At 39.5% G+C, this 14,506-nt stretch overlaps 2 protein-coding genes across 2 annotated transcripts in view; both read right to left on the bottom strand.

Annotated features, from left to right (window-relative positions):
• Nucleotides 1–8,619, bottom strand: part of LOC108144263 (unconventional myosin-XV) — a 38,571-nt gene extending 29,952 nt beyond the window's left edge. The window contains 1 exon segment of the mRNA XM_017268949.2: nucleotides 8,100–8,619. The gene's annotated coding sequence lies outside the window, so the exon portion shown is untranslated.
• Nucleotides 8,620–9,755: 1,136 nt separating this feature from the next.
• On the bottom strand, nucleotides 9,756–12,604 carry LOC108144939 (poly(U)-specific endoribonuclease homolog). Its single transcript, XM_017270097.2, has 4 exons — nucleotides 12,403–12,604; nucleotides 11,213–12,299; nucleotides 10,514–10,943; nucleotides 9,756–10,081 (listed from the first exon to the last, which is right to left on the bottom strand). The coding sequence occupies exons 1-4, from the start codon at nucleotides 12,467–12,469 to the stop codon at nucleotides 9,848–9,850; spliced, it is 1,818 nt and encodes a 605-aa protein (XP_017125586.1). The 5' UTR covers nucleotides 12,470–12,604; the 3' UTR covers nucleotides 9,756–9,847.
• Nucleotides 12,605–14,506: the final 1,902 nt, after the last annotated feature.

Raw genomic sequence — 14,506 nt, 5'->3', positions numbered from 1 at the left:
GACGGTGACGGTTCGAAGTCAATGACGCGAAGGCCGCTCTATGAATGAAAGTACAGATTTTTCGTTTCTTCGCATATCTACTATACTTGTTTATTTTTTTGTTTGTCTCTGTGGAAATGTTTGCCAACCGAGACCGGGGTGCAATGAAATGCAACGCCAAAGGAAAAACAAAAAAAAAAAAAGCATCTAAATCGTGAAGCGGTAACAATGACAGTAGCAATCGTTCGCATCGTTGCAGAAGATCCGAGGGAATTAAAATGATTAAATTAGACACGTCAGAAATTCACGACTAACTTTGGAGAATCCAATATGCCAAAGGCTATGGTGAAGGGGCACTTCGAATTGCAGTTTAAACTAACATATTGCAAAGAAAAAACACAGAGCTACCAAATACTGAATTTAAATTTATTTTAGATTAATTGTAATTATAATAAATATAATATATATGAACCTAATAACATGTTTATTTAATTGAATGTCAAATTTTATTTATTAATTCTTTTATTAGATTCTAAAAAAAAAGACGTGATATTTAAATGAAGGCAAGGTCAAACACTAAAATAAAATGCCTAAGTGACTATTCACCTGTCAATTGTAAAAACATTTATTAATTGTATTATGTTAAAAGACTGTTAGAAGATAAATCATGCTTATCGTAGAAATGGTTTAAAATTGATTAATGTACATTGTTACTTGACATTACCAAAGCAATAAACTCGTTTGCATTTGGCTTAAACCTTAACAAAATCAGATCACTAATAATTAATTATTAAGCTAAATAAACAAATATAATTGACATGCAAATCGGGACAATCAAAGTAAAAGTCATCACCAATATTGTCGGCCTCAACGAGGCCCAATGAAAGTCAATTAATATGCCAAGAATGCGTTTAAAATTATGATCGGCCCACAAAAGGGAACGGCCAGGGAAAGAAGCCAAACATTCAAGTTCATTAAGAAATTTCCAAAAAGCAATATTTTAAATATGAAATGCGAACGCCCAACAAACCCAGAATATATAGGTTGGCCAAAAGAATATTAAGCAGAAGCGGCAACATCGAAATAAGATGTGGGGATCAAGACACGCTTCTGCTTCTGCTTATGCTGCTGTTGTTGTTTTGTCTTTGCCTTTTCTCAGGCAAAACTTTCACCTGTTTTGCGGCAAATGCCTTTTGCACACAGACATACATAAATATTTATGCCCAAAACAACAGAAACATCAAATGAAAATAAGACAACGGCGGGAAAGAGAGAGAGAGAGAAGTTGTCGCGATTTGAATTGATTCATGCAGTTTTGGCTTAAGTGAGTCAATCGGATTTGGATTTGTTGGCTGGAAGTGGATTTGAAATTGGATTCGGATTCAGATTCGGATTGGAGTTCGGAGTTGGGCCTGGCCCAGTAACGAATCTGTAGTTATGATGCCAACTGGCCTGGCAAGTGCTCACGAATTAACAGAGTCAATAGAGGAACTTGTTTTCGAGATGGCTGGGGGGAGGCTGACACTTCGTCAGACAATTTCATTCAGTTCGCCGCTTCATCAGGCCAACACGTACGCACTAGCCCTCTCTTTCCGTTGATCTTTTGGGGCTACATACCATGCACTGCGACAAAAGACTAAATAAACTTAAAAATTTTTAAAACTGTAAGTCCATAAAGAATGTGGTTTTAAAGGTGTTTAGGGTAAGGAAATGAAATCATTTCTTTGATAAAAGTGTTCCATTTCAAAATTGTTGGTCTGTACAACTACATTAAAAAATTCGTGCTTTCTTTTATGTTGATTTTTATTTTTGTTTTTAGACTAAAAGTAAAGGTTTTATTTCAATATCGACTAACCCTTGTCATTTATTTGTCATCGTTTCAAAACCAATTTTCTATAGTTTTTCTATCTGTGTTATTAAAACAAAAACAATGGCTAAGGCGGCCAACAAAAATCTTGGCTAGCTACGGGTTCGACCGCATTCCAATGCTAAGACGTCGCTGCCTGCAGTCCATGTTTAATGCTAAGGTAGCAACAAAACCAAAACGGCAGCAACGAAAATAGCAACAACAACAAAGTCGCCAATAACATCATGATTATGCGACAGTATGTGTGTGTGTTCGTAATCAATGAGCAAATATCCAACGATGTGGAATAACAATCATAAGAATTTCATTTGCAGCGAACTGTTGGATCACTAACAGGGTAAGTACAACCATGTTGGGTTGGGCAGCTCGGCTAGTAACGGAAGTTACTCAATCGAAGATACTTGATTTAATATTCGTATCCTCATTTTGAATGCATAACACTATTTAATTTTCAATTAGAAATAATTAATTTGTTCATTGGTAAAATCTTATTTCTTAATCTAAGTTTTATTATAAAAATATAAATAAATAAATAAAGAAAAAGCATTTAATTTTAAGCACTTCAGGTATTTTATATTTAAGAACTATCAAAGTTCGTTGCCTAAGTCTTTTGTTTTGTGGTGTCAAATCCTAAAATTTTAACAAGTGTCCAAGTTCGTTGCCTAAGTCTTTTGATGTTTATTAACAACTACAAGTGCGTTTAACAACAAATAAAGTGTATTTTCTATGGTCTGTATGACTTAGAACGATGCTGAACAACAAATTCCTCTCTCATTTCCATTTCGACATGGGAATGTTTTTATGACAACCCTGTTCCCATGACCGCAGAAGACAAAATCGAATTCTACATATATGCGATGTGTTTCATCGATTTCTAAAAATGATTTGTTATCAGCTATGACACACACATACACACACGCACACACAGGGGTAGTGGACCGCACCTGTTTAAAAATGCTTAAATGTTAAGTTATGCATAAGCCGGAATCGAGTGTTGGTGTGTGAGTGTGGCTTAAAAAATGTGTTTCTTGTCGATTGGCAGCTAGTTTCTCGTTTCGAGTGTATTGATACATTCTTGGCATAGCTGAGAAGTCTGAATGGCCCTAGAAAGCTGGATGGGGGAAGGGAGAGGGTAGAAGGAGGTGCGGCTTTGCCTGCCACGAAGTGAAACTCGATAGGCCGCAGATTGTTTTTTTATCTGAACAACACCTCTCCACATCTCGCACACGCACAGGCCAAATCCGATATTTAATTATGTTGCTTTGGTTGTTTAATTCACCGTTTTCGTTTACGATTTCGATTTTGTTTTAATTGAGTCAGTTTGACGAACTGCAATTTGCAATTCGAGCAGCAATTAATTTCGGTTTACTTTCAAGTTGCGTTTTTGTTACCCACTTAACACATTCGCTCTTTGCTCGCCGCAATCATGCATTATTTATTGTTCACTTTGTGTATTATTTTAAGTTTATTGCTATTCGATATGCAAGTTGGCTTTCGTTTTGTCTGCGTATATGATGTATAGATTAAAGGATAATAATAAACAATCCTGACATTCAGTAATTAAATGGTTTATTTATTTTTTGTTGAGGCTTAGAAATGTTTATTGAATTGCCTATTGGAAATAATAAATTTGTCATGCAGTTACAAATTAAGATTTATCTTTAAAATTAAAGATTTACCTGCCTTTAAGGTTCTAAGCGAACTTAACATAATTTATATCTTATCAGATGAACTAGCTAGCCTAATCTGAAACCATTCAGTAAATTTATAAGCATTGATTCCTAAACCTTGAAAATACGTATTTAAGAACATAAGTTAGCTTTTATGTTAAAATGCAATAAGATCTTTTAATGACCATATCCAATATAAAAAATGTCAAGACTTGTTTATTTTGAAATTAATCTGTATCCAACTAAAACTCAGTAACCGCCAAGATCCGCGATAATCTGCAACTCGTTGCCCTGTGGCTTCGAGAAAATCCATGCTAATTCAATTTTGACTGCAGGCCGAGTCCGAAGAAACCTATTTTCCTCTGGCCGTGCCATTTCAATTAAACCCAACGGCGACGTCAACAACGTCTGGCTGCGACTGCCTGACTGACAGTTTGACTTATTGGCTAAAAGCTTTGGCCAAAAACAGTCAACAGCACGCACTCGCCGCTTTTGGCTTGGCTTGGTTTGTCTAGGGAGTGACTAGTCATATATTATTCTGTGTTGTTGCAGTAAGCGGCTTAATTGCCCTGCTGCTGCTCTTGGCCTGGCATTTTTTCGTTTCTTCGTTTTTTCGTTTTTTTTTCGCTTTCGGGTTGGACAAATAGAAAATTTCATGTAGAAAGAAGAAATATTTAGCAAGAAGTTGAAGTCGGCGCACGATTTCACTAGCACCAGGGCCAAAACCAAAACCAAAACCAGAGCCAAGCCAAATGGTATAAGCCAAGTTAGAGCTAAAATGGCGACAAACACACACACTTACGCGTGCAGAGAGTAAGCCAAAAGGCCAATAAACCTTTGGAAGAAAATAAAAAAAAAATAAAAAGCGCGCCATGTTGCCAGCTTGCTCATCGATCACAAACACAGAGACAGACAAGCCCACAATACAACTCGATTCGAAGCAGCGGATAACTTTATGCATGCAGAAACAAAAAAGGGAAATTTTCAAAAGTCTCTGCCGTAGACAATTGAAAGTGGCGGTGCATAAAGTATTCTAACAAACTGAAATATCAACTGAAATCCGTTGGTGTTGGCCATAGGAGTGCCGCTTGATTTGCTTTTTGCAATCGTTTTGCGTCTATGCGTTGCTGCCGCACCCGCAACATTGGTTTCCATCCACAAGGGCCACTATTAATTTAACAACAACACCACAGAGGCGAATTGGAGGTGGAATCGGAGATGGAAATGGAAATGGGCGCCCACGAGCTGGGAAACAGCTGCGTCTTTGGGGGCGTTGTGGAATGTGGGGCAAGCCAGTTCGGGGCCAAAAAGGTATTGCAATATATTTTTAGCCGCAAATCTGTCGGAGGTGCCGCCGCCAAAGATGGTGCTCTGTTTCCATGGACAGCATGTAGTTTTGCAGAGAAATCGATTTAGTACCCAATTAAAACTTCAGACTACATTTTAATGAACATATAATAATAGCTCCATTAATTTCAAGCAGTGTTTATTTTATTAATGAAAGAGAGAAATTAAAGAAGTGAAGAAAGAAGTCTCGTTTTTTTATGCTTTTTATGTTACAGCCATATTTGGATATGTTATTGCAATTTTTATTTACACGCTACAAAAATATTTTTAAGCTCTAAATATCCCATTTTAAATGAGTTTCCTTAGTTGATCATAAAAAGGCAGGGTTATAAGAATCAGAACTTTTCTACATTTTTATCATGTGCAATTACAACTCAAGAATAACCTTCTTTATTGATATATAACCAAATTTTCCATTTCGCGGCTTTCTCAAAACAATTTTAGAGTTTTGCCCAGATATGTAATTCTCGTTTATCGATTTAATGAAATTATTCATCAGCTATCAAAAGTTCCCAAGCGAAATTGATTTTTGATGCCTCCAATTATCGCATCATCCAAATCGATTAAAACTTAATAACAGTGTTTAGGGTTTCGGTCAAAAAACGAAATCGATGACGACAACAACACAAGTCTTTGTCCGAGATGATGACGCCAAAGATGCCGAGATTCGCCACAAAAACCACACGAAAATAATTTAATAAAAAACGTAAATTAAAAATTTCACTCAATGGAGATCGGTTCGTTGTTGTTTGTGTGAGCTGTGACTATTTTGTTTAAATAAAGTAAAAGTCAATTAACATCTTTGTCGCATTAGCAAGAGTGTGAGTGATTGTGTGAGCTGGCATTGGTGGTGGTGTTTGCTTTGCCTTTTGTTATGCATTTTTAGCATTTGTGGCTCGGTTTTTTCTTTGCCAGCATGAAAATGAGCACGAAAGCGAAAAGCAAACAAAATTATCGATAGCACGATGGGAAACCTAACAGCGGGAATACTAGATACCCTCGTAAACTAATTGATTAACACAAGGATTAAAACGGTATTTCCTGAAGATATTTTTTAATTGCCTACAAATATATGATCAATGGACTTAATTCGATTGTTTTTAAACTAATCTTTTGCTTTCTTTTGCTCAAAACTTTCAAGTTGGAGTAAATTGATTTTAAAGTCTTAGCTTATTTGAGCAAACACAAAAATATGAGTTCATTAATAAAAAATCTATTAATGGCATGAAAGAAAGGAAAATAAGAATTAAATTTAAAAATATTGGTTTAGTTGGGAAGAAAATTACAGATTTTTAAAATGATAAAATGATAAAGGCTCTATTTCTTGTTATACACCATAAACCTTTAGATATTGTAAAAACGTTTTGGACTTGGAGACTTCGGAGAAATGTAATTTTTCAAAATTTTAAACCATTTTTAACCTCTCAACAAAAGGGCATAAAAACCGTTCTCCCATAAAATTCCCAAGGAATTGTTATTGGATTATGAGCTTGTTATTATTCTTAACGCTGACCCCTGTGCGATGCAACGGTCTAGTCCCAATGAATACACCCTCCGCCAGGGTATAAAATTATAGCAGCGATAAGAAAACACGGCAAAGAGCAGGGAAAACAAAAGACTCAGGCAACGAACGCGAACTCGGGAGAGAGGCCAACTAAGGATGGGGAGGGGGTCAGGGCGTTGTTGTACGGAAGTGGCACGCATACATAGACACACACACACACACATACACTTACACTCAGGCAGGCAGAGACATTCGGACCTGGCCAAGTGGCCGCTGCGGCATTCTTCGATGGCCGGAACCAGTTTTCTTTTGCGCCACCACCAATTTTTTGTTTTATAGCTTTTGCGTCAATTTTTTTTTTTATTTTTCTGGCTTTTTGCACGCCTAACTGTTTGCCATCGTATACCGTTGGCAGCGCAGCGTTCTTGCCTTCTTTTGGCTTTGGCTTGGCATGATTTGCCAAAACGTCGCTGATCGAAAACGAATCGAAACAAAAACGAAGCGAACCGAACCGAGGCGAGACGAGCCAAATCGAGGCATCCGATTGCGACGATCGTAGGGATGGGAAAATAAATACAACCGAAATATAACGTCTATAGAACCACTCGAGAACCGTTAGGACGAGCTTATGCAACTGCAACAGCGGATCGGGAACCGCAGAGAATAAGGATGAGGATGGGGGGCCCAGGTGCCGTTACACAAATTGAAATCGATCGCATTGGGTGAACAGAACAGGTCTTGACATCGCCATCTCTGCACGTTAGCATCTGGGCTTTTGACGAGCCCAAGCCCAAAGAATCCAAAAGCTTCGAGCCGAACACGTGCAAACGGTAAGAAATCGATTGCATCTCCGATGAGCTCACCGCAATACAAAATCTTTATTACCTCTATAATTAGCTATGATGGGGGTGGCTCAGAGAGCTCATTGCTGGTATTGGCAATGGCATTGGGCAGCCTGATTAATTGATTGACTGATTGATTGTGCATTTTTTCGGGGAATAAATCTCGATGACTTCATTGGGAAGAGTGGTTTTTAACATTCTAAAACTAGAATATCCATTATTCAGACTCTCTATTACCCAAACACTTGTAAGATATTTCGATAACCATTAAGTTGTTTTCATCTGAATTAAACAAAAAGATTTATAGGGCAGCAATAATTGAATTATTCTCATCATCATTAAAATATCTCACTAAGACTGTAGTCCTTTATAAAAACTATTGGAAACACAATCAATAACTCTTTCGTGTACTTAAATACTATATGTTACATATTATTATTTTCATATCAATCCTGCAATAAAATCAGCACAATTGCGTCATATTCATCTACTTAGAAGGTTTGTTTACCCGATCAAATTGAATGGGTATAAATTTATAACTCTCCATACAAATACAAAGAATTTTAGAGATAAGATGTCACAGTTTGCACCCACTGGAAAAATGCACACATCCTAAAAATGGCAGGCACCATATCTAGACTACTCGTAAGCATTTTGTAATAATTTCTTTCAATACCACAACCGAGGCGATTTTCTAACCCCTCCAAATCGGAGCCACTCCCCCCGATAGACAGTCAAACTTGTTCAATAAACACGCCTGGCAATCCTGGTTCTATTGGCACTCCACACTTGTTATTGTTGTTTTAGATTCTGATTTGAATTCCAAGAGAGCAAGCAAAAGGTTACTGATAGATGTACTCTCTTTCGCTCGCTCGCTGGGCATAACTTACTTGCTTTGTTGTTGCCTTGCGTTTCAGTGAACAGTGAACCGTTCTGCCAGCGTGTGAGTTTGTGTTTTATGTTTTTTGAGCTCTTTCTTCTGACGTCTTTCTCCTTCTTCTCCTTCTTCTCCGTCTTCTCAACTCTCTTCTCTCGGTTTCTTTTGGCGTCACTTCGTCACCGCACACAGAACATTAGAAGAGGAAGAATTCTGCTACATTTCATCCGCAGTGTCTTCTGCCGCTCTCTTCTCTTTGCCCCTCTTTCTCGCTGTTTCGATGTTTGTGATTCTTTTCTTTTAAACGTTGATTTGGTTGATTGTTGCAACGTTGTTTGTCAAAAAGTTTCGACGCTTTTCAATTACGGTTAACCAAATTAGAACAAATAATTGCACGGCACTTGCGAGTTGGGTAACGAAAAAAAACAAAACTTAATTTGACCGCTGAGTGTGTGTTTTTTTTTTCAGTTGTGGTTGTAATCCGTGGCACGCCGCGCACCAAAAAAAAAATTCACAACAAACTCCTCCGGCAGTCGAACAGCAACTGGAATGGCCGAAACCACTGAAAATCCACTGGAGCAACGCAGATCACTTGTTGGGGAGAGAAAGAGCGAGAGCGCTCAAGTGACAGGGCTGTCGAGAGCGTAAAAATATCAGAGTTAAATGAGTCCAAATTGTACACTTAACTATTTGTTGTTTTACATTTAGTCAGACAAAAACCCACAAAGCTAATATTTATGGCAACCGCATATTTTTTAGTTTTTAATATGCTTATGCGAACTTGGTTAAAGCAATGGTAAAGGTTAAAGCTTTGTAGAAACTACGCTATACCTTAATGTATATAAATAAATGATGTGTACCAAAACATTTTCCTATTTCTAATATCAAAATAACTTTAACTTAAAAAGCCTAATCAATAAACTCAAAATTATATATTTTCTTGTCTAAATATTGATTTACCCTAAATAATATATTTTCAAAACTGTTGATGCCGGCTAATCGATATTTCAAAGATATTTGACAACCCTAAGCGAGAGAGAGAGAGAGCTCAAAGCCTGGCCCCAAGAGCCGCGTTTTGGGGCTGAAACTGGTTTCTCATCTCACGCGCGTTCATTTTGTAATTGCCGGGCAGTGTGACCAATTGGAAAGTTATTCCAAAAACATTTACAATTTTAATGCTTTTATTAATTTTTTATAGAGTTTTTGTACTTAAGTTTTCTAATGTACTTAAAGTGTCAGTAACTGCAGGCCTAGGAAAAATTAAAAAAAAAAACTATAATTACAATTTCGATAAAACTTTAAGCAATTTTACGTCTGTTGTTTAAACTAGTTTGCTATCAATTTGTGGAAACTTTTTCGTTATGACTTGTGAGGGGATGTCTTTTTAAAACAGTTAGGCAAATAAATACAAAGGATCTGAAGAAGTTCCTCAATTTCCGGTTTCAAGACGAACAGGAACAAGCTGAATTCTCTGAAACTCCAATAGAGCGATAGCGCTACCGATAACGATAACTCATAATCTTGCTAAGCAGTGCGAAGAACTGCTTAACAAAGCGCGCGTATGTGAAATCGATTCAAAATCTTAAAAATTTTGTTAGACAACCAAAGCGGTCATAAAAAATGTAATTGGGCTTAAGTAAATTTTTAGTTAGTTTTTTGTTAAAGCCAGTTTAAATTTTCACACATTTACTTTATTTATTAAAGCGACAGAAAAAAAATTGCTACGATGACTACGGCGAGGAGCTATTGCTGCCCACTGCCTCAAATCTCCGGATAGGCGCTGCCAATCAGGTTCTTTCCTCGGTAGCGCCACGAGTAGGTGATGATGCCGAACTTGCTGTTTCCGAGGGACACCGGACAGGTGCGATCCGGCCGCAGCTGGAAACAGACCGTATACAGAGCGAGCTCCAGCTCCGGAGAGGTGCCCACGAAGACCGTGTTCACTGGCTTGTTGAGTCCCTGGTGCGAGAAGCGGATCTTCAGGATCTTACCCTTCTGCAAAAAAAGAAATTGTCACTTAATTAAAGGTTATGGAATATATATAAGGCATCACAATCGGCAACACAGCAGAAGGGAAAACATCTGAACAATGGACGTATATACTCCAATCTCTACTCTGATTTAAAAAATGTAACAGTTAAAACAAATAATTTCGTTTTTGAATTAAGTATAAAATCATAATATATAAATGAAATGATTAAATATACAAATATTTTAATGAATATCGAAAATATTGGAATTAACATGGGTCCAATTAGTTGTTTATTTTAATTAAAAAGGTTTTAAATATAACTAAATAACTTAATTAACGAAAATCAAAGCAAAATATTTTTAAATTGAGCATAAAATATGTTATCTGGATTTACTACCTGAATATTTTTATTCGACTTGATTTTTTTACAGGATCCGTTTGAAGGACCAACTTACCGTGCCAATGTCCTGCTCCTTCATGTAGCCCTTGTAGTCGAAACGGCCGTCCTTCTCCTCGTCGCCAATGTAGACCCAGTTGTGGAACCCGATTATAGTGCCGTCCTTCACCTCGTGAACGAAGACGTGCTCGAATCCGGAGCTGCCGATCTTGCCCTGCCCGCGGGAGTACTGCGTGAACCAGAGCTCCTTGACCAGGTCGCGATGGGTCTTTGGGTCCGGACTGACCAGACCCTTCTGCTGCAGGAATTGCATGGCTTGGCGCATCACTGGTGTGGCCATCACTGCGTCCAGGAAGTCGTTCTCCTCCTTGCGCTCGTTAGGAGTCACATGCTCATTGACCAGCGTATCCGTCTCGTAGTTGTTGAACAACAGCCGCAGTTTGGCGATTGTCGGGGACTCCAGGGCCTTGGCGTCGACATTTAAAAGTCTTTGGGGAATGAAGTTTTTTTAGATCTCTCTTAATTTATTAATTTAAAAAATAATAAAGGATATACCTAACCAGCTGTGAAATTGTAAGATTTGTGTCTATAATATTTTAGGATTGAAGAATTTTTTAATGTTGCTTTCTTCTTTTAATATATATATTAACTTTAAACCAAGAGGGGTTTACGAGCAGGATCGTTATAAGCTTTGAGATACAAATACACCATTTTCATGGTATGGTATGGTCTTTATTAAAATCTAGGGGTTACTTACGGATTGGGTGCCTCATCGGCGCTGTCGATGGATCGCGTGCGTCCCTGCAGGTTCACCTGGACGTTTCCGATCTGGCTGTTGGTCTCCTTGGTGTACAACTGTTCCGTCAGCTGGCGGATCTCGTCGTCGGTGGCCACCGAGTTGCCCGACGTCTGGAATCCGGGACGCACTGTGGTTGTGGTGGCACCACCAATGCCACCGCCGCCAACGTTATGTGGTCCAAAGGACGAGTGTCCATGCGCTGGTGTGGGCGTTGGAGTGGGCGTGTTCCAGGAGGAGGGCGTGGGCGTGGGTGTGGGTGCTGGTGTGACCTTGGTGGGCGGATGCACCGGATGCTGGGGCGTTGGCAGCGGCGATTGCCAGGCCGACGGAGATCCTGGCGTGGGCGTGGGCGTGGGCGATCCTGGTGGAGTCTTGGCCGCTGGCAATGCCGGGAAATCCTCCTTTTGCGATGGCCTGCGAGGTCCTGGCAGTGCCGGGAATTCATCCTTCTGCTGCGGTGACTTACCTGCGGTGCTCGAAATGGGTTTCTGGGTAGTCGTCGTGGTGGTGGAGGTGCTGCTACTGGCCAATCCGAAACCAGGTCGTCCGGTTCCCGGTGCTGGACCACCGCCGTAGCTCAGATCGTAGCTATTCGGCTGGGGTTTCTGTGGCCGGTAGGGTGCAAAACCAGGTGGCAGAATGGGTGCTGCAGTGCCTCCCTGCTGCGGACGTCCCTGAATGGGCAGAGTGGGCTGCTGAGCTGGCTGAGATGGCGACGGTGGCCTGGCACTGGTCGTTGGCCACTGGGGACCACTGGCCGGCGGCGGAGAGGCTCCAAAGGGCGAGGATGACGGGGTATCCGGCCGTGGACCCAACGGCACCAGCGGAGCATGCGAGATGGTCAGTGGCGGTGGCTTCTTGGCCGCCGTGGGCGTCACTGCCGCCGATCGCGGACTGGTGGGGGGAGCAATCGTTGTGGTTGTAGTGGTGCTACTGTCGCTGCCAAAGAACTTCTTGAAGCCGCCAAACCAACTCGATTTCTTGGTTGTCGTCTCCACAGCGTCTAGAGGATCTGGGGTGATCTGTACCTCGTTCTTGTAGGCAGCTGATGAGTCGGCATCGGGATTGGGATTGCGATTGGGATTGGGATAATAGAGTGTATAGATGCGACTACCTGTGACCCAAATGGGCTGTGTCTGTTGACCTACCTGCCAAATGAAAGTGCCCGGCAATGGCCAGGCACATGAAGAGCGCGCTCAATGCCAGGCAGCGCATTTTGCTCGATTTATTAGCACTTCTCTTCGCCTTGGTTTTTTACGATTTTCTTTGAATTTTGGTATAGTACAATTCGGAGGCAGCTCGACCAACTGAACGGAGACTCAGCAAGCGACTGACGAGAGACTCCAGCTCGACGACGTCCGTCAGATCTTAGCGATCGCAGCTGATGTTGCTGCTGTAGCTGTTGCTGCTGTAGAATTTGCTGTTGTAGCTGTTGCTGTTGCTGCTGCTGCTGCTGCTGTCGTCCGCGAACCGCGGTTGTTGTTGGTTTTATTAATGAGCTTACGCCGCCGCGATCGTCGTCGGCGTGGGTTTTGTCTCCGTTTAGGTACGCTACACCTTTTGAAGGCGGCTATTTTAGTTTGGCAAATGTTGTATTTTATAATTGAAAATTTAAATGAATCTTAAGCTAAGTTATGACAATCTTTTTTTGAATTTGTATTGAATCTTAAGTTTTCTTATCAGTACTCAAGCCAACAAAATCTCTCCCAAAACAGAAGTTATCCAAATATAAAGCTTTCATGCATTAAAATGATATATTGCATTTTTATTTCAGGCGCCATTTTGGTAACTGGAATTCTGTTCATTATCTAATATTGTTTGTTTGAAATAGAGTTTACAGATTTTACAACAAAAACCTCAAAAATTCTCAAAAATTGATGCCACAGATATAAAAGCATTTAGCTCGTTTATCTATCCGTTTTAAAAATGATTGCTGTTTCGCAAATATATTTATAGTGGTAAGAGGTAATTTTGTAAAAAAAAAAATGTATTAATGAGTAAAAAGAGATAAAAAGTATAAAACCATCATTTTTGTCAGTAATTTTGAAACTTTTATCAGCCGTTGCAGCCGAACTATCCAAAATAGCGCTGAACTTGCCACTGGATTCTGGAGGGACCTGCTTCAAGGGTTGGTCGAGGGTTACGGTCCATAATTACCTGGGCAGAGCTTTAATTGCCAGACAAAAAACCCGACCCGAGCGGACAAAAATAGCCCCAAACATTCGGGTCAATGGGGGGTAGACCGAAATTGTATTTGCCCTCGGAAGTGGCTCACGTAAGCGCTTCAAGCGAATTAAGCTTACATAATGCCTTCGGGCTTAGCTCTCTGATTTCATTATTGTTCTGATCCGATCCGATCCGTTTCCACCCTTCGCAAGACGACTCGATCCCAATTCCGCTCCCCTACCCATTCAACACTAATTAATTGCACTCGGCCAGGGAAGAGCGGAGCGAACTAAGTCGGCATCCCATTCTAATAAATAATAATGAAACTGAAAACTCAGTGCCTTAATCTGGTGCTTATCGGCCGAGGAAAGGCCAATGGCAAAGGTTATGTTTTTGTGTGCTATATTTGAGCAAACAGCGATGCGATAACCAGCATATACACGATCTGTTCAAATATCAAGTCATTATTATAATTTCGAAATTATTTTAACTGAGGATTTAAAATAGGCGAGAAATATTAAACTTCTCTACCTTATAAGTATTAAACAAATTCACAAACGACTTCTGCGTCTAATGAATGAAACTTTTAACAATTACAAATTACAAAATAACAAATTAATTTCATCGATACGTTTTTTCGCCCACAAGTTTTCTTTATTTGTTTTTTTTTTAGAATTTAGAATTGCTGTCAGTTGCTCGTATGAATTGTGAAGAGCTTTTCCTCTGACTAATCTTAATTAATTTATTGTTGCTTTGCCATTCTAAATTCAGCAATTAGGTAAACGGAGCTAACGTTCATTCGTTGTTATACTCTAAAACAGAGAACTACAGTTTTTGTTGTGAGTTTAAATATTCTTTATTGGGACAATCAGACGAGTCAATAAGACAATGCTTTCTCTATTTATATGCCTTTTAATTACTAAGTTCATAGACTATGCAGATCAAGTCTGAAAACTTAAGCAGACATGGGAATAAATTCCCCAAATTGGTTCAATTTAGTTGTTTTTGAGCTAATTGTCTGTTTTTCAAATAAGATTGCTTAGTACTACATATTTATTTTCAACAAAATAAAACGATTACATTTGG

Source organism: Drosophila elegans, unplaced genomic scaffold (genome assembly GCF_018152505.1).
Source record: "Drosophila elegans isolate 14027-0461.03 unplaced genomic scaffold, ASM1815250v1 contig_149, whole genome shotgun sequence".
Lineage (NCBI taxonomy): Eukaryota > Metazoa > Arthropoda > Insecta > Diptera > Drosophilidae > Drosophila > Drosophila elegans.
The sequence above is the reverse complement of the archived record's forward strand: the minus strand, read 5'-3'. Positions and strand labels throughout refer to the sequence as shown.

What these genes read in the sequence shown, in the direction of transcription:
- LOC108144939 (XM_017270097.2), bottom strand. Translation starts at nt 12,469, where the DNA reads ATGCGCTGCCTGGCATTGAGCGCGCTCTTCATGTGCCTGGCCATTGCC. An exon ending in CGGGCACTTTCATTTGGCAG is followed by an intron (nt 12,300 to 12,402) that starts GTAGGTCAACAG and finishes CCGACTCATCAG; the next exon opens with CTGCCTACAAGAACGAGGTA. An exon ending in GCCGATGAGGCACCCAATCC is followed by an intron (nt 10,944 to 11,212) that starts GTAAGTAACCCC and finishes CATTCCCCAAAG; the next exon opens with ACTTTTAAATGTCGACGCCA.